Source organism: Paracoccidioides lutzii (genome assembly GCF_000150705.2).
Source record: "Paracoccidioides lutzii Pb01 unplaced genomic scaffold supercont2.3, whole genome shotgun sequence".
NCBI classification, from domain to species: Eukaryota; Fungi; Ascomycota; class Eurotiomycetes; order Onygenales; family Ajellomycetaceae; genus Paracoccidioides; species Paracoccidioides lutzii.
Genome location: NW_015440949.1, coordinates 794238 through 816478, shown reverse-complemented (window position 1 = coordinate 816478; position 22241 = coordinate 794238). Strand labels below are relative to the sequence as shown.

At 43.8% G+C, this 22241-nt stretch overlaps 7 protein-coding genes across 7 annotated transcripts; 1 reads left to right on the top strand and 6 right to left on the bottom strand.

Annotated features, from left to right (window-relative positions):
• Positions 1-202: 202 nt before the first annotated feature.
• On the bottom strand, positions 203-1866 carry PAAG_01569 (guanine deaminase; the record flags this gene model as incomplete). The annotated part of the gene is made up of 2 exons (XM_002796515.2): positions 203-1443; positions 1524-1866. The coding sequence occupies 2 exons, from the start codon at positions 1864-1866 to the stop codon at positions 203-205; spliced, it is 1584 nt and encodes a 527-aa protein (XP_002796561.2).
• Positions 1867-3327: 1461 nt separating this feature from the next.
• On the bottom strand, positions 3328-6501 carry PAAG_01568 (glycine dehydrogenase; the record flags this gene model as incomplete). The annotated part of the gene is made up of 1 exon (XM_002796514.2): positions 3328-6501. One exon carries the CDS (start codon positions 6499-6501, stop codon positions 3328-3330), a length of 3174 nt encoding a protein of 1057 aa, XP_002796560.2.
• A 999-nt stretch (positions 6502-7500) lies between these two features.
• Positions 7501-8085, bottom strand: PAAG_01567 (hypothetical protein; the record flags this gene model as incomplete). The annotated part of the gene is made up of 4 exons (XM_002796513.2): positions 7501-7538; positions 7606-7692; positions 7789-7903; positions 8005-8085. 4 exons carry the CDS (start codon positions 8083-8085, stop codon positions 7501-7503), a joined length of 321 nt encoding a protein of 106 aa, XP_002796559.1.
• A 989-nt stretch (positions 8086-9074) lies between these two features.
• On the bottom strand, positions 9075-12334 carry PAAG_01566 (hydantoinase; the record flags this gene model as incomplete). Its single annotated transcript, XM_002796512.2, has 5 exons — positions 9075-9237; positions 9304-9380; positions 9459-9849; positions 9940-10114; positions 10177-12334. 5 exons carry the CDS (start codon positions 12332-12334, stop codon positions 9075-9077), a joined length of 2964 nt encoding a protein of 987 aa, XP_002796558.2.
• A 1943-nt stretch (positions 12335-14277) lies between these two features.
• PAAG_01565 (2-dehydropantoate 2-reductase) lies at positions 14278-15429 on the top strand (the record flags this gene model as incomplete). The annotated part of the gene is made up of 1 exon (XM_015844381.1): positions 14278-15429. The coding sequence occupies one exon, from the start codon at positions 14278-14280 to the stop codon at positions 15427-15429; it is 1152 nt and encodes a 383-aa protein (XP_015701289.1).
• A 257-nt stretch (positions 15430-15686) lies between these two features.
• PAAG_11304 (hypothetical protein) lies at positions 15687-16225 on the bottom strand (the record flags this gene model as incomplete). The annotated part of the gene is made up of 2 exons (XM_015846976.1): positions 15687-15842; positions 15950-16225. The coding sequence occupies 2 exons, from the start codon at positions 16223-16225 to the stop codon at positions 15687-15689; spliced, it is 432 nt and encodes a 143-aa protein (XP_015703398.1).
• Positions 16226-17401: 1176 nt separating this feature from the next.
• PAAG_01564 (hypothetical protein) lies at positions 17402-18133 on the bottom strand (the record flags this gene model as incomplete). Its single annotated transcript, XM_002796510.1, has 2 exons — positions 17402-17856; positions 18043-18133. 2 exons carry the CDS (start codon positions 18131-18133, stop codon positions 17402-17404), a joined length of 546 nt encoding a protein of 181 aa, XP_002796556.1.
• Positions 18134-22241: the final 4108 nt, after the last annotated feature.

Genomic DNA, 22241 nt, shown 5'->3' with positions numbered 1-22241 from the left:
TCATAAAGGGGCAGCTTCAATTATCGCACAATTTCACTGTAACATCACATAGTGTAATGACAGACAAACATTCTAGATGCAGAATGAACTATGGAAATGTGGAAAAATCATTTGTCTACTTGAGAATGATTCAATATCACATATATATATATATATATATATATATGCATTGTTACCTCGCTACTACAAAGACCCATCGTCGTCATGCTCTTTCATGCACCAACCTCCCTGCAACCCACACAGCCTTGACATTTCTATCATCTCCACTCCATACCCATTTCGCAATTTTCTCCTCCCACGACTCCCACCCGAAAATATCCACATTGCTGAGATATCCTTCCCCAGATTTCCCAACGTCCGTACAACCGTCACCATCAATCGCTTCCCCAATCTCCACCATCTGCGCATCCCACCACATGCCGACCTCAAACCCTCCAATGGCATCTTGCATACCGACAACCCTCGCCCCACCACGCGTAGCAAGATATAATCCCTCCTCAACGCTAATCTTCTCACGACCAGGCACACTTTTCGGCTCCGCTTTCGCATCTGCCTGGGCCTGGGCGTCCTGTTTCCGAAACTGCAGCAGCCGTGAGACAAGACACGCCTGCCGAACGGCCTCCAACACGCTCGGGCTCCAGCCGCCAGAGACATCCGTGCCAAGCCCCACAGTGATACCTTCATCTAGCAATTCGCGAACAGGACATAGGCCAGAGCATATGGCAGAGTTGGAGGCGGGGCAGTGTGCGACAGTCGACCGGCGTTTCGCAATGAGTGCGCGCTCATCCGGCGACAAATGCACCGCGTGTGCGAGGATGGTATGTGGGGTTAGCAGACCCACGGAGTCGTAGACATCCGCGTATGACTTTGAGGAAGGGAAAAGTCGTGCGACGAGGGCAATCTCGTTGAGGTTTTCGGATATGTGAGTTTGGATAAAGGTTGGCGGCGATGCGGAGGCCGCAAGGGGGCCAAACTGGGACAGGGCGGCTGGCGTGCAGGAGGGGGCAAAGCGAGGCGTTATAACGGGTCGGACAAGTGCGTGTGTTGGGTCGAGGCTGTTTATATGGGCGATTGTGGCTTTTGTTGCGGACAAGGAAGCAGATGCGGATTCTTCCCGATAGTATGATGGGCAAGTGGCGGGGCTGTCCATGCAAGAGCGGCCGATGAGGGCACGCTGGCCTTTCCTATGGCAGATGGTGGCCAGCAGGTTGGTGGCTGGGACGTGAATGGTGGCATAGTAAGCGGCGCAAGTCGTGCCGTGGGAAAGGGTTCGGGAGACAACACGATTATAGACCGTGTGGGCGATTGGAGGAGGTTGAGAAGGGTCTTCTTTGTTCCCGAAGGATGATTCAAGAGGGAACGTGTAGGTTTCCAGCCAGTCAAGGAGGGTGGAAGAGCCGAATATACCAGAATTGGGATACTGAGGAGCGTGGATATGAGTATCTAAGGATGAGTTAATATGCGAATCAACGTAATGGAAATATAAAAGAAGACGTAGAAGACATGAGTGTATACCGACTTACCAATAAATCCCGGAAAAAAGAACCCGTTCCTCTCTCTACTGGCCTTAACAACTCTCACCAATTCGCCCTCGCCATCCTCATCCGCAATTCCGTGAACATCACTATTCCTCTCTTCGCCTTCCACTCTCCATCCCATCCTCTTCACCAATTCCGCTAAACCCTCCTCATCCTTCACTCCCCAGTCAAATCCCTCAATCTTTCCCCCCGTCTCCGAAACCCATAGAGCACCATGGTTGATTGACAACTTATGCGTAGGCGGTGAAGTAGGTGTGGCAGGCTCATCTGGGATACGTGGCAGGTGGATGAAAGTTCCGTAGTACACAGTATGTACGTAGGAGCGCATGTTTGCAGTCATTGAGATGTTCCCTTTTATACAGATATGGTAATAATCTGCGCACTGCCTAAGATGTCTAAGACTACTTACTAGTAGTTCTTCGGGATGACTTTGCTGTTCTTAGAGCAAATTGTAGGATGGAAAATGAAGCGAGGTTGAGACCAGACTCTCTACCGTAGCTATTGTGCAAAAAACGAGTAAAAAGAAACCTGCACGCAACGGGTAACTAACACGTAGCAGGGCACATAAACGGGCTCAGATTTCTTCTTCTCGGAAAGCAAAGTCAATTGCCAATTAACTCGATTCCTCGAATTTCAGCAGATGATGTAACGAAATGCTTGAAGCGCCAGCCAATGACCAAATATTGCCAGCCGGTTCAGCAGGAGCTAATAAGGAATTTGTCCACAGCCCCACGAAATGTGATTTAGACGCAATAAATGCGGGCAAAATGCAGCTCGCACTGCTAGGCCAGGGAGATCAGATTTGACAACCTTGCAATCTACAAAGCGAAAGATGTTAGAAGGGGGATCATCAGGTAAGAAAAGAATGGAGAGAACGATCTATGAAGTGAGGTTGCACGCAGATTGGTTGTTCACCCTCAAGGCATCCATGGATGATGGGATGGGAGATCGTTCAAAGATAATCGCTGTCATTAACTACTCCGACTTGGCCTGGAAGGAGAGTGGCACGTGAAGGCTGGGTTAACCTTAAGTTTCACCTCAGTTAATTCAGGGGAAAAGAGGGAAAAAATGGGTATAATGTTAAAGAGGTACAAAGGCTGTCGCTATCTACGCTAATTTGCACAAGGAAAACTTCGATTTATCATGAGAAGAACAGACGCTGAGAATGTGAACCCAACCATTATGAATGAGGGAACTGTAAGAGACTGTTTCACTTAATTTCACTAAACTGAAAAGAACTGTGATAGATATATACACATACACGCACGCACGCACGCACGCACGCACACACACAGACACCAAAAAAAAAAAAAAAAAAAAAAAAAAAAAAAAAAAAACTATATCTGTATAAATCGTAAATTCTTTTAGAATGAAAATTAACTGCAAGGACAGCGTGTAGGATGGATGGCGGTGTTAAACGCCGTGCCACGTCAGGGATTTGTTGAATAAGGGGTTTGAGAAAGAGGTTCGCGTTTCTCTAGGAATGCGCGTTTCGTGGGGAGAGGGAGAGCTAGTGTACGTGGGAGATAGTTTGAGGTATGGGAAATATACGAAGGTGTGTGTGGAGGGGAAATTTTTTAGAAAGAATTAGGTGCATCTAGGGAGCTGTAAAAGACAAGACATAGGCTTCCACCCTGTAATACATTGCTCAATAACTCTCTCTTGTTCCTCAGGATAGTTTATGACGTTGGAGTGACGGTATCTTCTACGGGCCCACAGGTACAGAAGAGGTTTTGGTCACCGAATGCTAGCCAGGAATATTAGCCAGGTCCAACGTGGAAAAAGTTTATCAGAAACAGAAAAATTTGCACTCACCGTCATCCACCCTGGTTACGCTGGGCCAGAACCTCTTCTCCAACAACCACGGCAGGGGATACGCCGCCTTCTCTCGCGTGTACGGTCGATCCCATTCCGTCGAAATTAAATCCCGCTGCGTATGCGGCGCTAACTTGAGTACGTTCTTCTCCTTGGGCTGTTCACCGCGTTCGATGGCAGCAATCTCATTGCGAATGGAAATGAGCGCGTCGCAGAAGCGGTCGAGTTCATCCTTGTTCTCAGATTCAGTGGGCTCGATCATAAGCGTATTGGCGACGGGCCAGGACATGGTTGGGGCGTGGAATCCGTAGTCCTGCAACCGCTTGGCGATGTCGATGGCTTCAACGCCGGAGGTGGCTTTGAATTTGCGAACGTCGAGGATAAACTCGTGTGCGCAACGGCCGTTGGCATTCGTGTATAGAATGGGGTAGTGGGGCTTTAGGCGGGAGAGAATGTAGTTCGCGTTGAGGATTGTGATTTTTGTAGCGTGGGTTAAACCCTTGGCACCCATCATGTTGATGTAGGAGAAGGTGATGGGCAGGATGCTGGCGCTTCCCCAGGGTGCAGCACTGATGGGAGGAGCGGGTGTTGAAGCGGCACGCCTAGACTGCAAATATTCGCTGAGGGGGTGGGAAGGCAGGAAAGGTTTCAGATGCTCAGCGACGCCAATTGGACCAACTCCAGGTCCGCCACCGCCATGAGGGATACAGAAGGTCTTGTGGAGGTTAAGATGACACACATCCGCTCCGATTTCGCCAGGCGAGCACAGGCCGATCTGTGCATTTAGGTTTGCGCCATCCATGTAGACCTGGCCTCCATTTTCGTGGACAATCTTGCATACCTCCTTGACTCCGGGCTCGAAAACACCAAATGTACTAGGATAGGTGATCATGATTGCTGCCAACTCCTCTTTATGCTTCTCACACTTTGCCTTGAGATCCGGAAGATCGAGATTGCCGGTCGTAACATCACACTTGACTGGCAACACCTTCATGCCGGCCATGGCAGCGCTAGCAGGGTTGGTTCCGTGGGCAGACACCGGAATCAAGCAAAGATTCCTCTTTCCTGGTGTTCCAATCGAATCTTGGTACAGCTTAATCGCTCTGAGACCAGCGAATTCTCCCTGTGCTCCAGAGTTAGGTTGAACTGTTACCTCAGCCATACCAGTAATATCAGCAAGTTGCCGCTCGAGATCCTCGATCATGTCCTGGTACCCAGTGACGAGGTTGGATGGAGTAAACGGGTGCATTGCAGAAAATTCTGGCCAAGTTATAGGAAGCATCTCCGTAGTAGCGTTGAGCTTCATTGTGCAGGATCCCAGTGGGATCATCGAATGTGCCAAAGACAGGTCCTTTGAACCAAGATAGGTGATATATCGTAGCATTTCCGTTTCCGAATGATGGGTGTTAAAAACTGGATGCATTAGATATGGTGACGTTCGTTTTACACTAGCAGGGATTTCTACTTCAGGGCCCTCTTCGCTGATATCAAGCAGACCCGCAGGGACGCCTTTTGGTGCTTTCTTCGCAAAAACTGCTAGCAAATCCTTAAGTTGTTCGATACCAACGGTTTCATCCAATGAAACGCCAATTTGAGTAGGGCTAAGTCTTCTTAGAAAGATGGACGACTCCAGTGCCGCAGCAATCAACGAGTCTGCCTCTGCGCTGCTTCCCATATCTACTGTCAACGTGTCGAAGATTGCAGGAGTGTTTCCCTTGGTTGGAACGGTGTATCCCAGAGCCCGTAACTTATCCTGAAGCAGGTTTGTCAACGACATGATCCGCTGGGCAATGGCTTTCAAGCCTTTGGGACCATGGTATACCGCATAAAACGCGCTCATATTGGCAAGCAAGGCTTGAGCTGTGCAGATGTTGCTAGTAGCCTTCTCACGGCGGATATGCTGTTCCCGGGTCTGCAGAGCAAGGCGAAGTGCAGGATTTCCTAGCCTGTCTTTGGAAATGCCTACAATCCGACCAGGGATTTTCCGCTTGTATTTTTCAGCGCAGGAAAAGAAAGCAGCATGAGGACCACCGAATCCCAAGGGTACACCGAAACGCTGAGCAGTTCCGAAGGCAATGTCGGCGCCAAATTCCCCAGGAGGTTTCAACATGGTGAGAGCAAGTAGATCAGTTGCCACACTAAACGTCCCCCCAATTTCATGGATTTTATCACTAAGCGACTGGAAATCGGAAATACCGCCCTCAGTGTCAGGATACTGCGCAAGGACACCGATCAAACGGTCGCCTTGGTCCTTAACCAATTTGAACTCCTCAGCCATAACATCCCCGACCACTAGCTTGATTCCAAAGCCCTCTGCTCGCGACCTCATTACTGCGATGGTCTGCGGGTGGCACAGGTGAGAGACAACATAAGACTTTCCGTCTTTCTTCTGTCTCTGGGCCGGCATTGTGGCCCAGGACATGGTCATGGCTTCTGCAGCAGCAGTAGCCTCATCCAGAACCGAGGCATTGGCAACTGGGAGGCCAGTCAAATCCGCTGTCAATGTCTGGAAATTTAGTAACGATTCCAACCGGCCCTGGCTAATCTCTGGCTGGTAGGGGGTATAGCTAGTATACCAAAGAGGATTTTCCAAAACATTTCGCTGGATCACTGGTGGCACAACGGTATTATAATATCCACATCCAATATACGGCTTCCCGCTCGCATCGATGCTTTTCCTGTACTTCTCCAGTAATTTGATCATATCAGTCTCCCCCAGCCCGCCATGTAGGGGATCCCTATGCAGCCTTGTCGTGCCATTGGGGCTTGTAACCTCCAAGTTCCTTTTGGACAAGATATCTGCAGGGAGAACCTGTTTCACGAACTCGTCCAGAGATTTGGCCGGGGGATCCAGGGCTTTGAGCATCTGCTCCACTGTATGCGGGGAAGGGCCAATGTGTCTGCGGGGGAAAGAATCGAGGGGCTGAAGGAGATCTCGGGGTTGTGGCGCGCCATGATTAGCGACGGAGCTGCTGTGAACAGTTCTGAGGCTCAAATAAGTAGGCAGTCGAGAGCGTGTCAATTGCAGGCATTGTCTACAAGCTGTCAAAGCAGATGGTCGAGCAGCTCTTGCAACACCTCTAGGATATTGAAGAGCTAGATGACGACCCCCGCCACGCAATAAACCGGAGGACGGAGCCGCTGCCATGATGCTCCTCCTTGGAGGACTTAACCAGCTGCTCGCAATGAAACTATCAATCGTCGAGATGTACAGAGCGTCCTACACACCCAAAACGAAGGTCGGGAAGCACAGGGAAGGGAACGAATGACAACCAGAGAAGAAGAAAGGAAAGGAACACAGAAGGTAACGAGGAGAGAAGAAGGGTTCGGGATAGGGATTGGACATAAGAGTGAGGTTTAGCTGTTGTGAGAATCGCTGCTGATTAGATGAGAATAGGCAAAAATTCCGTGTAATACCGTGACAATACGTATAATACGGTAGAAGAACCGAAGTCGGCCAACGGGAGGGCTGCTTATTGGCTGGATAACACAGGCAAAGCTCGGTTCAAAGAGGACATCCAAGTCACCTGATCGCCACGCGGAAGGAAAAACCACGAGGATAGATCTTAGAACCAGCCACCCGATCGGATAACTTGAGACGGAAAAGTCCAGTGACTTGCTCTCCGATTGTTTTCTTCGTCAACTTGCGGCAGACGCCCCCCTTAACTGCAAGAATTCCCATTGCAAGCCAGGGTTTTTGTGCTGGGGGGCAGGCGTTACGATGCCATACCGCTCATTTATTTCATTGCTCGGGACGAATTTGGGATGCATTGAAGATCAATATCACCAGCAAAGGAGGGATGATTTTTTGGATACATGACGACTACTCGATATTATTTTGTTTATTAAAAATAGTTGACCATTTTGTGTATCAACACATGCTCGTGGAGGGCTATTGAACAATGGCTGAATGAAATGGTTATTTTCGGACGTAAGAACAAGCATTAAGGGTAGCCTGCACACGGCGGTCATCAGCTCGACAGCCATGCAAAAGAGTATAAACTGCGCATGGCTAATAATCTTAAAAACATCAGGCTGCAACAATTTATTTAGCAAATACAGAAGAACCCATCAATTCATTAGCAGCCCAGATTGCAAAAAGAGTCGCAGAATCCCATTGCCAATATCAGGCTGGTCTTAAAACCCCTCATTCAACAACAACAACAACGTCGACCTTGTTCTTATCTGCAAGAAGGGAATGAGTAATGAGCGCCGCCAGACTCGGTTACATCACCACAGGGAATACACGTACAAAACGCAACGTAGTCCTTGATATTTTGCGCGGCCTTGTGCGGCTCTGCGTAATACCATGCCGCTTCCGAAATGACTGTTCCAGTCTCTAGATATCCAAATGCATCTGATCAGCCACTTTCTGTCGCCCTTGAATGCATACACGTATGATTGGCATGATGTGGACATTACATTTGATACGTACCCGCAATGACAATATTATAGTATGACGCTTTCCCCTTCCAGGGACAATTCGTTGAGGCATCAGACTTCACCAAACTGAAAGCCCCCGTGGAGTCTTTGAGTGAAGAACGCGGGAACTATATCCAGGCTTTCTACTTAGCATCAATGCCACCAGTGCTAGATAAACTGTCCTCGGCAGTTTTCAGGCGTCAACGACGATGTCGGAGACAAAACCTACGTAGATGTTTCCCTCAACGCTCTCCCACTGGTCCGTCTCCGCGAGAACGGTTTTTCCAATTTTTGCTGTTGCACAGGGCATGATTGCCTTTTCTATTTTAGTTATTTATTTTATAACAAATAGCAGTTCAGTAAGGGGATTTGCGAGATAGGAAGAATAATGTTTGTATTTCAATGCGTTAAGCAACAGTTGTTTCATCTTGGCCGAGTCTGTTGCTGATGTCATCATGTTGAGACACTGGATCCAGAACTCGAGATATTCTTCAGCCCAACAAGACCAGGACTCGTGCACTGGAGAAGGAGGTAAAGCATGTATGTATAAATCGAAATTGAAAGAAATTACTTAGCGCAATTATGTGACATGTTAGTTGACTTTCCTTGATTTTTCGACTTTTAGGCCATTGCATGTTCTTTCTCGTCTCCATCAAAAGCGAACTGAATCAAGAAGCTAGAAGGGGTGGGTCAATATGTATATGCTTATATCAAATCTCTCAATCATCAATCATCCCCAAGACGTGTGCGGAGTAACTAGTTGCTGATTGAGAAGGACATAGCTGTCTCAATGCGGAAAACCTCGTTCTTCGATAGGTAGTAGTGACCGTAAACTACAACAGACCCTTGCATTATCTCGAAGCTCCCGGCAGTCAATGCACCCGACTCGGCAGCGTGCAGCATGCCCGGGTACCTACATTCAAGCGGGGAGGGGAGACTAAATAAGCCCTTGGTGGAATGGGATAGCTTTAGACTACTAGCTCAATAGGCAATAGGGGTGTCTCTCTGTGCCTACAAAAGACAGTCATGAACAGCATATCATGCTGCTCTTGGGCTAATGTAAGATGTTCAGAAACATGCTCCCGGAATATCAAAAGACATTGGCGTGTTCTAACAACTGTTTTTTTATGTAAGTTATCTCTTCGTTTTCTCCCCAACTCTTCCATTTCCATCAAGTAGTGTGGTAGAGTTCCCTTCGATTTTGTTTCAAATTAGCGGTTTGTGTTTCACCCAGTCACATTTGCTTCATAAAACACGCCAGAGAACAAGAAAGGGGTATGTTTCTACAAGCACTATCGATTACCTGTATTCGTCGATCACACTCCTGCATGTAACGTATAGAAGTTCAGGTTTGTATTCGATGTCCAGGCCAAATCCAGGGGGACCTCCGATATCGAGTCCTCGTTTAGTAGTCCATATAGGGTGAGGAGCAGCCACCATGACCATAACTTTCAGACCATACCTGAAAGAACCGAAAGTTAACAAATTCAACTTTGAGGATTGGCTGATAGTGAGGCCTATTGCTTACCTGTATTCCGGAGTTCCCACCGCCTCACCCGTGGACATATCAAGAAGCATGATCAAGTCAGGAACAACAGAAAGGTACTTTGCGCATCGACATCAGCATACAAATGCGTATCTATGCTTAGAGGTAATGCAGAAAGAGAAGGGAGAGCAACCCACCTCGTCAGAACCATCGTCTTTGATAACCTTCACACTCAAATTCTCATTGACAAATTCAACCACTATCCTGGTTGGACCCCCAGGCTGTTCAGCGCCCTGAGTTCCCAGTTCGTCTGGTGACAATTGCTGAAGAACCACTTTCCCAGTGGTATGGGCAGTGGCCGATAAACCATGCTCAACGCTGATGATTTTGCCATAGAAGACAACCTTTGCGCTCTGCTTTCCGCCAAACTCACGAACTATATCATCTGACACTGAAAACAGGCGTCCCTCTTTTTGCGCTAATGAAACTGCACGACCAAGTCGCCAAGCCAGAGAGTGTGAGTTAAGAATACCAAAACGACGCATGTCGGCCCCGCTTATCGGGACTCCTGTGGCTCCAGCAGCAGAGCTGGGGGAATATATAGTTAGATTCACAGAGACTATAACGGCAGAGCATATCCAACACATGGCAACCTATGAACAATAGTAAAACACCTACCCCATCTCAACGCATGTAGACCGGATGGCATAATCAGCTGCTTTCGCATCCGGTTGGTTAGGAGGGATAATCACGTTCCTACCTGTACCGCTGGACAGTGCTACAGGGAGTATGTCGTTAATATCTGTCGATTCAATGAAAGTCGTAATCTTTTCGAAGTTCGGATAGGCTCTTCCTTAATTTCAGACCACATATCAGCATATATTAAGAACAGAAAAAAGTGGCTTAGAAATATACCCATTAGGTCGCCATCAACGCAAGGTAGGTTGTAGTGTTTGGAAGAGGCCCAAATAAGTGGCTGCAATCCATTGCTTCCCCCTATCTCAACAGCCAACATGGCATCATATTTCTTCCCGAGCTCCTTTTCCATTGTTTGTAGGGAATGCAACACCATGTCTCCACCAGGTCTCTCATCGGCTACTGCTGGAGACCCAACTCCAGCTACGGGAACAAGAACCGCATCCGCATCTAGTGACGAAACATCAACTATAGCCAAAGTTCTTCCCTCTTCAACTAGATTAGCAGCTTCGAGATATGTTGAATACGGAGAGCCCCCGCCCCCACAACCTAGAATGTAGCAGCCAATAGACATAAATTGAAGGTCAATTTTGGATAGTAACCATCTACCAGACTCGTCAACTGTAGGCCGATACTTGGAGATGTCAAACATTGGCTCCTCTGCACCATCTAATCTTGGCACATTATCGGCGATCTTCGTTTCCTCGTATCCGGGTTCGTCTTTATTGGAAGAGAACATTGCTTCACTGTTCTCAAAAGATGAGTAGAAACGTGCATGATTTGCCGGGCACGCAACTTCAATCAAAACTTTCTTCACGTTGTCAATATAAGGGACTCCAACGACTTCTTCCCTGGTAATCACAGCCCCCGAGATATCAGCACCCCGAGACTCGGCATCTGCAAGGGCAGCAGCTTTGACTTTAGCTTTTGTATATTCTACAGAAGCACTGTCTGTCATTTCCTCCGCTCTGCCACTTATTTGCGCGATCGCAGCTCCGATCGCATTAGCAACACCAGCAAATTCAGGGATAACCATCTTGCTGACTCCTTCTAAATGGTCTGGACACAGCACCGCGCCGCCTCCGACTAGGATAACAGTACAGGGCTCTGGCGAGGTTTTTGACTTGTCGATAAGATTTTCTAGCATTAACTTTATTCTAGATCTCGCTTTATCAACTATCGGCTGCGGAAGAATGGGATTCGTCGTACCAACAGATGCCCCTGACAAAACGGCAATGTCAGTAGCTGTTGGTATGGTGCCTCCAAAGCAGAGCGCTTTCGTGGTGATCTCATGCCCGACACTTTCAGGTCCCACAAGCATGCGCTTGCCGTCTCCGTTTTCCCGGACCAAGGAACCCCCCCCAAGTCCAATGCTTTCAACTTGCAGAACCTCAAGATTAACTTTGATTCCAGCAATCTCTGTTCGAGAGCTGGCAAGTCTCGGATATCCATTGCGCAGGAGAAAGCCAACATCAGTCGTCGTTCCTCCGATATCGACCACAACAGCTCCGTCACTACCAATGGAATTCCCTGCCAGATAGGCAGCACCACGAATTGAGTTTGTTGCTCCCGAGGAGAATATCCGAATTGGAAATTTAATTGCCTCGGGAAACGACAGCAAATGACCAGTGTTTGCTGTTAAATACAACGGGCACTTGAGGCCCAGCTGGGATAGAGCTCGCAAAAAACCGTGCATAGTTCTTCGTGCAAAGTTAATAATCGATGCGTTGAGAATTGCTGCATTCTCTCGGGCCAAAAGTCCACTCCCGGAAATCTCATGGGAACACACGATATTGACATCGTGCCCGAGTCTGGCGAGCAAGATATTTCTAACCTGGTTTTCTTGGTGGTATTGCGTATCCATCGGGGAACCTATTCCTGCGACAACAACATTTTTCAAGTTCTGGGAGTGGATAATTTCCGCTTGCGCCTCAATCGAAGCTGGATCAATATCAGCAATGCGTGTTCCATCAATATTACAGCCGCCTGGTACAATCACAGCATGCCCCTTAATTAGTCGTTTGAGAGCTGGAGGCCAGTCGATGAACGGAGGGGTCTGGCTAGAAAAGTTATTGGATACAAGGCGGATGACGCCAACCTTTTCCAGTCTTGATGCATCGTGTTCGAGGATAGCATTGAGAAAATGTGTAGTTCCGATTGTCACGGCAGCAATGTTATTCTCATTGTTGGGTGCTTTGTGTAAGAGGTTTTCAAGGGTCTTCTGAACGCCAAGCGTCACATTCGAGGCGGTTGGGGACTTGTCCCATGCAATGATTGCACTTGAACCAGAGGCTTTTGTGTCGAGGAGAACAGAATCGGTGTTCGTTCCTCCAACATCCACTCCGATGACGAGGGAAGGGCCGTTGAGTGATGTCATATCAATGAGTGATTAGACCGTAGAAAAGTGTATGCAGCCAACCAATTCGAAGCCAATGTGTCCTAGAGATATAGGACAATCGATTCAAAGGTTAACTATAAGATTTTAAACGTGGGTACGATGTTTGCCAAATTTCATCAAACTCCAGATCCCTAGTCAACGAGTCATATATATCATTCCCGTTACTAACTACCTGTAAGTCCAATATACTCCCGAATCAGTGTATTGACTCTGTTTGGGTTTGGCATAGTGGAGAGAGATCCTAGATTTCTCTCTTACAACGTCAAGAGACTTGCAAAATGGGAGGTCGTCTGCGTTATCGGATCCAAATGCTGTCGTTGATTGGAAGAGTTCTTCCTAACAAACCATGATTCGAAACTTGGCGATTAGCGGTCACCTCTAAGTTAACGCATTGGCTCGGGACCTAATTAACTCGCCGATCTGTGGGGGGAAGTTTGAAGCCATTCTGTGCTATTAATTACCGGCAATTAAATTCCTGCAAGAAGTACAAAGCGCGAGACTACTCGGACGTGCGCAGAACCATGGGCAAAGATTTAGGGACTCCCAGGGTGGCGTGCTCCGGAACTTTAGGTGACAGTAACCTTAAGCCTTAATCAAAAGCTTTAGCTACGAACAGACAGCCAAAGCCTAAGATCCAGTTAAGTTAGGCTCTACCTTTGTAGTGCCTTGGCGAGTCTCACCTTCTGGCAGTTCTTACTAAAAACACCGGGCATTGAATTCGTAGCAGCTACAAACGATGAAGTGCGATTTCGGAATCAGGCCTCAAACAACTTGTGGGTAACATGAAGAGAATAAATCGGAGAATACACCTAAGAGGGTCAGCCTTGGCCGCCATCCCTCCTCCTGGGCATACGAAAGAGATGAGAATGCTACTTCAAATTCATGAAAGCGAAGTTTCATTTGTCTCACAAAAAGGCACACCCTGTCTTAGGAGCAGAAGTTACATTGAACGAATTCCATCACATATGAAAATTGAAGATGTAAAAGCCTAGTCAGTCCAAAACTGTCCATATTCCTCTCTCAACAATTCGCGATAGCTGCGAAATTGATACTCGGGTTTTCACGAGCAGAATGAGTCAGTGACACGCAAGCATTCAACCAAACAATTAGGTGTTTACTTTCCCGGTTCACACAACAAAACTCCTGCAGATGGCACAGTTCATTGAGAATGAATTTGGTAAACTAGACGTGAGGCATGAAACAACATTACACCTTGCTCCAGGGACAGGGTATCTAGCCCTACTATCCTAATTAAGGACATCGAGGAGATACTCCCAGTTCCCATATGAAAATAGGAGACAGTCGATGGCACGTGTTTTGTGGAAGGAATGATATAGATTGTTTTGCGGATATCCTACCGGGGCTTAGGCTATTAGCAACAATCACCTTCTGTAGAAGGGGATCGAAACTGAAACTCTATAAGACATCGCAGGGAGAAGAGGCACTTTCATCATTTTGGTCTTTACACTAAAAGTTATGAAATGCAAGTGAGAAAAACACCGCAGATATTAGCAACCGAGTCATGGGGAGAACGATGATACCCTGGACATTTCCCATGTTAAGATGACACGGCCCAATCACCTTCAAAAAGTGCGAAGGGCGGCATGCGGCGCAAAAGTTTTCCCCTCATTAACTAAATATCATAAGCTATCAAGCTATCTTATCAGAAAATCCGGAATACCTATCCGGGTCATACATCACACATGCGTTTCCCTATTCTCTTGATCCACTTCAGTTGAACCTCGAACATCCCCGTACGAGAATAGCTTCAACCTAAGTCAGGAACATTACAATGTATGTTTGTGTCCGGGACGATTTGTAATAGCAAATAACTGCTAAAATCCAAGCCGAATAGCTAGATATGCCTCTAAAGGCAAACCCATAGTGATAACTTATGTCAGAGAATAATTCATCATTCTGCGATGACAGTTCCCACAGCTTTTCGTCATAACGAGGAAACATCATCCGAACCCCCCGGAATACGACTGCGAAACATCCTCCTTGTTGGCAGCGGTGGCGTCGGAACCATAGCCTCCCTTGTGCTGGAGAAATCCCGTTGCGCAAGGGTAACCGCAATTCTAAGGAGCCGTTATGCTGTCGTCAAGGAAAAGGGTTGGAATATCGAGTCCGTCGACCATGGTACTCTAAAGGGATGGAGGCCGAGTCGTGGTGAGTTTGGTTCACAGCACGCGTCTCTGCAAAACCAAACAACAGTAATCACTTTAGAGCAAAGAAGAGCTAACGGTAAGAGTGACGAAGTGGTATCGAGCGTCGAAAGTGCTATGGAGGCTGAGACGGAACCTTTCGATTACGTTGTGGTCACCACCAAACAACCGCCTGATGTCTTCTCAGTCTCAGACCTTATAAGGCCAACTGTAACTCTAGGCCTTACTACAGTGGTGCTCATCCAAAATGGCATCAACATTGAGGTTCCCGTCATCGAAGCATTCTCTACGAACACGGTGATGTCATCCATCACGATGATTGGCTCTCGCACTGAAGGGGAGAACACGATCATCCAACTAGGCCCGGATATACAAATTATGGGGCCTTATTTTCATACGGGGTTAGAGAGATGCGTTCAGGCACAACAGGCACGAGAATTTGTTAAAATATACAAGGCCGGCAGAGAAGGTGAAGAGGCCAAGTGCACATATTCAGAAGAGATGCCCGTTGCTCGGTGGCAGAAGCTTCTCTCGAAGGCAACGCTCAATACGCTCTGCACGCTAATGCGATTGGACGTTGGAGAGCTGCTGTCGTCAGGGGATAGGGAATCGCTTCTGGTTCCAGCAATGTGGGAAGTACATTCCATAGCGAAGGCAGCAGGGGCCCCTCCATCCCAAGATATGATTCCCTTCTATGCCTATCAGCAGCCTGATGACTGTCGTTATCGGCCCAGCATGTTACTGGACCTCGAGAATGGAAGGCCAATGGAGTTGGAGGTTTTGCTGGGGCTGCCGTTACAGATTTCTAAAGCGTTGGGTGTCTCAACTCCGATTTTGAGCACTGTTTATGAGGCGCTAAAGGTGGTGAGGTGGAAGTCCGCGCAGGAATCACTGAAGCAGCACAGCTAGCTTAAGAAAGAGTTCCACAGTAGGACGAGTTAACGCCCTTCTGTACCATTCTGCAATGGGAACGGAATGCTAGGTCGTCACCTCGATCAGATAGAGATGTATTCCCCAGGGGATTCATCAACAACCTTCATCCAATTCCAATGCTGATTATTGGCATCAGTCGCGGTTCGCCGCATACTGTATATAGAATCAAATATATCTAGAGCAAAGGCTCTATCTTCCTCCGCAGTAAGCTCACAGGCAACAATAAACGTTGGCTAGAGCGACAACTTCAACTCCTTAGCTGGCGCAGCAAGGTGCGCCATGACCTCACAAGCCATCCCAAAGGCAGTTGAGTCAGCTTCCACAGAGTTTCCTGGAGGGTAAAGAAGGCGATGTAGGTAAAGGAGGGCAGCGGATCTACAGGTGTACGCCTGCAAGAGAAATTTTCTTGATGATCTTGCCGGCGCATCGCGAATACCGAACGGCCGCCAACAGCTAATCCGATTTTGAAGGCTTCCCGTTTTTTCTAACTTAGAACCTTCACAGGATACCGACAATGACTCGGCACTATGATTGACGATGGGATTGCCATATCACTAGAAGATATGAGTCTCACATCTTCCGCAAGAGCTCGTAGCTTTTGTAGTAATGGCATTAAAGTTGTCGGATAACCCATGAGCCTATCCGGGGAACGATGCATTGCTTCATCAAGCCATATTGCAGTGGGAATTTGCACACGGCGCCTGTTCACCAATGAAACGACAATGTCTTCAGAAGCGAGTCCCCGAAGGAAATATTTAGCCATCGAACTCATGGCTCGGCCGGATAGCATGTATAGGCGAGCAGGGCGGGCAAAGACCGTTCTGCCGCTCCTCATTCAACATCTCCATAATTCTGGTGTAATTCATTTACCTCAGTAGCACAAAGACCTTGAATTCTAACCAATGAATGCTCCAGCACCTGACTCAGATCACCCGACTTAAGTCTGTTGAAGATACGCGCCTGTCCCTGTAACTAGCGTTTGTAGGGCGATCGCTGTCCCGCATTCTCCACATACTTCTGCCCGATTGGTGTAGAGACAGTCGCTGATAGCTCGGGGACTATCTTGCAGGAGTAAGAGGATTAACGCATTCATTTCATCGACGAATTCGTAGCCTATCAGTAGCTCGGGAGGATGTCGTTCAAATTAGACCTTTATGCTCGCTTCATCGGCAGGGAAGATAGTCCTGGGGGGGGATCTGTGGCATAGTCCACGATAAAGCAAGCTGCGTAACTTGGGAATGAGATTTGCCGCTCGTCGATAACGGGACCCATATTGGGCCGCTGGATGGGTGACCTGTGGCTTGGCGTGAAGCATAAGATGAGTATTTTCTATGCCAGAAACAGTGGCAGAGGTATAAATATGGTGTCTCCCACCCTCCAGTCCGTAGCCCTGAGGGTTCGGGAAGGCTAGCTTCCGATCCCACTTACGAAAACAGTCTCTTCTTGAGAGATTCCGGGGCTGCCTGCTTGGACATTCCGATTCAACAGCTTTTCTCAGGAGCATATCCTTTGCATGAGCGAGCGCGACGAGCGCAAATGCTCTAGGAAGGGCGGGCTTCGTCGCATTTAACTCTCGAAGCCTTGCAATCTTTACATCCACCTCTTGATCTCTTTCGAAGCAACCGCAGTTCGGCTAGAGGGGAGCTGTCCAACTTAGCTGTCTCCATGCTTGGATATCATAGAGCCACTCTGTGTACTCGCTATGAGATCAAATTCAAATATCCAGAAAATTGGTAGCAAGACTTTACAGGCCCGAAGACCCTTCGGAGTAATAAACATGCAGGCGACGATCCAAGGTTTCAAATGGTCATGTCGGTAATCTCGGCTTTGACATTCTAAGTCTCTGGCAAACATCCATTCAATGCTAAAAATATGCACCTGAAAACCCCTATATTCACGGCAGATTTGTATATACCTTCATGGAAACATTATTGTAGATGCAACCTCCTTATTTCGTAACAGATTTAGCGTAACTCTCGTGCCTTTCGTTCCTTTCCTGAATATACTTGACTAGGCTTTCAGACAGGTTTGCTTCATTTGTCAATCCACTTGGCACCGGTTGACCCAGGTGCTCACACAAGGGCACAACCCCGGTCCACAGGGGCTCTTCCCGATCAGGGCCATCCTTCGCCCTATCCCGAGGTTGAATTCTGGGAATACCAGTTCGCAGCTTCAAACAGCCGTGCTTTGCTTCCACGCGGATCACGAAAACAAGCGATACTTGAAAGGATGCGACGGGATTGAGATCTTCCCATCTTCCAGCCACGATGTGGTTTGTGACAGCTCGCATAACATCACATTTCACATTGCGGTCTTCCACGCGGAATATGCTCCATGCACTACTGCTGAGCGGGTAGTTGAAAGAATGTCCATCTGGAGCTGATGAGAGAACAAGACCGTCCACTATGTTTAGTGCTGGGTTAGCAATCCAATACGTGTTGACTCGGATTTAACTATCATGGACATTCATCCAACCTTTTGTTGCCGTAATGCAAACTTTTATTTAATCATCTCCATCTCCATCCACATTTTCACCACTCCATCCTAGCATTTCTTTCTATGTCTTTCTTTCGCACTAGTTCCATAAACCTTGAGCTGGGATGACCATGCAAATAGGCCACCTCGCCCTCATGCTCACGTCGAAATAGAGCGACCATTGGTAAGCATTGCGGAAGGCCATTATCGATGTAGGAGACATGCGCTATAAAGCTGTCCGAGAAAACCGAACCGATAGATTCCGCATCGTATCTGCCTCGTTACTTGTGTCGACGCAGTTCAGCGGGCTGCATGTTATATATTTCTTCGCCGTCAAAGTTAGAGAAACTAGAGTTTGCCGTTGCAGGTTCTATATATATATAGATATTTCTCTCACTGTGATAAATGGCAGATGTCAAACTGTCCACCTCTGTGCTACTTATTTAGATTCCTCATCTGGGGAAAAAACCAAGTGAGGTGTTCCCAGTGTTGTCGTTGGAGATTTAGCAGGTGTCCGGCAGCGTCAGTTAAGGTAGTCAAGATAACCAGCCTGAGAAAGTTATCAGCGGAATAATTCAACAGGAAACTAGGTAGTCAAGAAATATAATATATTGCTTCTCCTCCGTTGTTAATTACTGTCTTGGTAATAGAAGTTGAAAAAAACCCTCCGATTCAATTACTATTTACTACTGCTATTATTATAATAATTATTATTATGAAAATGAAAAGAAAAATAAGAACGAGGGAACCTCTCAATCAAAAAGAACATAACAAGTTATGCATCTTGGCGTTGCTTAAACCTTGGAAAATACCTTTCTTGGGACAGAATGACAGGCTTGATTGATTGCAAAGGGTGCTAACTACGAGAACAACTATATACAGTGGAAAATTGGTCACGGACGGAAGGATTCGACAATATATATATATATATTCATTTTGAGACATAATATCAAAGGATGGTGAAATCGACCCCTAGTTACTCTATAGTGGAGTAGATATCTCGTGGAGCTCTAGATTCGTAAAGAGCAGTTATCATAACGTAAAATAAAAAAAATAAAAGAAGATAATAACATCTCCTGTAATTACATCCGTATGAAGAACAAAACCGCCTAAAACCAGCAAAGAAAGTAAAAGTGAACTTTCACATGCTTGAAGCAGTGTGATATAGCTTCGGCTTACTGTGAACTTGTTTGCATGAATAATGAAGTAATTGTGTGTCAGCTGAAGATATGACAGTCTGATCAATAGTGTCCAAATCATTAAGCTGAGAGAATAGGAATTCAGCATTCACAAGAAGCTCTTGAAGATGAACTAACTAATAGACAGTCTCTGAAAATAAGATATATTTAGCCTCTGTAGAGAATCTAAAGATATATATTTATTTATAACTTCTTAAGACAACAGAATCATCAGTCATATAGATGATATAGTGATGAAATGAGATTTTAAGTCTCTGCCTGCTCAATCATCATCTGCATAAGTAATAAAATCTATATTGAAGTCTCTGTAGTAAATGACTTTAAAGTCAGAAATGCCTTAGAGATAATATAAAACATTAGCCTATAAACTTATTTTTAAAGAATTTACTATTAAAAATACATAAATACTATCTAACAATTAATAAATATTTAAAAGACTTAAAAAATATAACTTTTAAATTAAATAATTTTTGATTTAATTTAATAATAATAAAAAAATTAAACTAAAAAATATTAATATTTAATATATAAAATATAAAAATAAAAATAATATAAAAAATTTTTATATATAATTAAAATTTATATAATATAGTTAATTTAAAATTTTACTTAAAAGAATTAAAGATTTTATAAGTTAAATATATATATTAATAAATTATTTATTATATATTAATATTATAGAAAAATTAAAAAAAATATATATTATTAAATAGTTTAATATTCTTTTATCTTTAAAATTAAATTAAATATATATATAATAATAGTTTTTATAATATATATTTAAATTTTATATTATTTTAAAGTATAATTTTATAACTATATATTTTAAATTATATATATATTAATTTTTAAAATAATTAAATTTTAATATAATTAAATATATATTATAATTATTAATTATAAATATTTTAAATAAATTATAATAATAATAATAATAATAAATATTTAATTTATTTATAATTATAATTAAGTTTAATAAATAAATATTTAAATTTAAATTTTTATATAATTAAATAATTAATTTAATAATTTTATTATATTATTATTTTAAAAATATATATAATTAATAATTATAATTTTTATTTAATTAAATTAAAATTTATTTATTTTATAATTTTAATATATAAAAATATATAAATATATAAATAAAAATAAAATAATATTTATATTTTTAATATTTTTAATTTTATATTTTTAAATAAATATTTTAATAAAATTTAAAATTTATTTTTAAAGATATTTTTTTCATTTTTTTATAAAATTAATATAAAATTTTATATTTATTTTAATATTAAAAATAAAAATATATTTAATTAATTTATATAATATTTTTATAAATTTTTAATATTATTATTATAAATATAAAAAAAGTAAAAACTTAAAGATTTATATATAAAATTTTAATTTAAATAAAGTTTAATTCAGTAAAAATTTTTAAAATTTTAATATTTTATTTTTTAAATTTAATAAATAATTTATTATTTAACTTTATTCACTTTTATTATTTAAATTTATATTATATTTATAAGTTATACTTTGATATATTAATTATAATTCTTAAAAATATATAAAAATAAAATTATTAATATATTATATTTTTAATTTAATTTAACTAAATATTATTAAATATAAGTAATAATGAATATAATCTAATTAACTAAATAGATTTAATTTTAATATTCAATTCAATTAAGTATTCAATCTATCTAAAAATTATATAATTGAACAAAGTTAATTGTAACTATTTTACATAAAATATAATCTTTTCTTTTATAAATATAACAAACTTAAATTATCAACTAAAGTTAAATTTTAATTAAGTAAAAATCTTCTTTGTAGTTGAATCAAAATTTCAAAGGTAAAATAAAAGTAATAAACTTATATTAAATATAATAATTAAGTTTTTATTCTTGAGTAATGAACTTAAAATATAACTTAAAGCAAGCTCTACTTGAAAAGCTTAAAATATTAAAAAGAAAAAGAAAGAAAAAAAAAAAAAGCTAAAAGTATCCGAATTGATTCTTTAGAAAAGTGTGAGAAGATAATGATATCGGAGGGAAGCATACTTGGCAGCTTGTTTTCGTATTGTACGGGAAAAAAAGACCTGTCACCAAGGTGAGTGGATCGAGAATGCCGGGTGACGTTGCAACTCTGGCGGTTTTGAAAGCATTGAAGCTTGACAAGAGCATAACCAGGGTCTCAGTATCCGTCATCCACGTCGTCCCAAACATCTTCTAGTGGGGTGCCTGGAATAAAACACACTCATCATAATTCGACCCTGAGTGGCAGTGTAGGTAGCCAGGTAAGTATCCGGAACTGGGACGTCCACCTTGGTGGCTCAGAACAATTTACGTTCTTCGTAGATTCCACGAAACATCTGCTCGGAGCTCCATTCGTTCACGTTTGGGTTAAGCGTAGGTTATCAACAATCCGAGCCTGCTGCCATCCATACTTTGGTGATGATGAAGCTGTGGATATCCATATTATAGGAATTCTAGGTGAGGGGAGAAATATCGTTAAAGGATTGAGAAGGTTGCGTTGTCCAACTCATGGAAAAGTCAAGCTGTTTCGGTGACGTTGCTTTCTGCATTGATATAAAATAATACAATGAAGAACAATTTAATACTATTTCACCCAACTTCATCCAAATCGGCCCAAAAAAAAAAAGCGCCCAGATCAAGTGAACAAACCGCCTAAACCTGTAGTTAAACTCGCCCAGTGTTCCGTCAGTCCCCATCACAGAGCCCCGTATTTAGCAGCCTAACACTGTAGTTAACCCACCCTGGGTTCCATCGGTCCCCATCACAGATCCCTGGATCTGCATACCCCCTGGAGGAATTGGCCACGAATAAACCGCTCACCGGCAGGCTTGTAGTAGGGCGACCACCAAAAACCCGGTCATAGGCAACTATCACCACTGCAGATCGTCTTTCAATACAGACAAATCTCATTCTTGCCTTGTGATGAGGTATGAGAAGTTTTCTATTTACCGCCGTTGCTGATATAAGCCAGAATGGTGTAAATCGAAATCATTAATGGAGGGGGGATGTCGAGAGTTATAGCGCAAATGTAAACAACAACGTAGGTTGACACAACTGCCTCATTCCCAAAGTC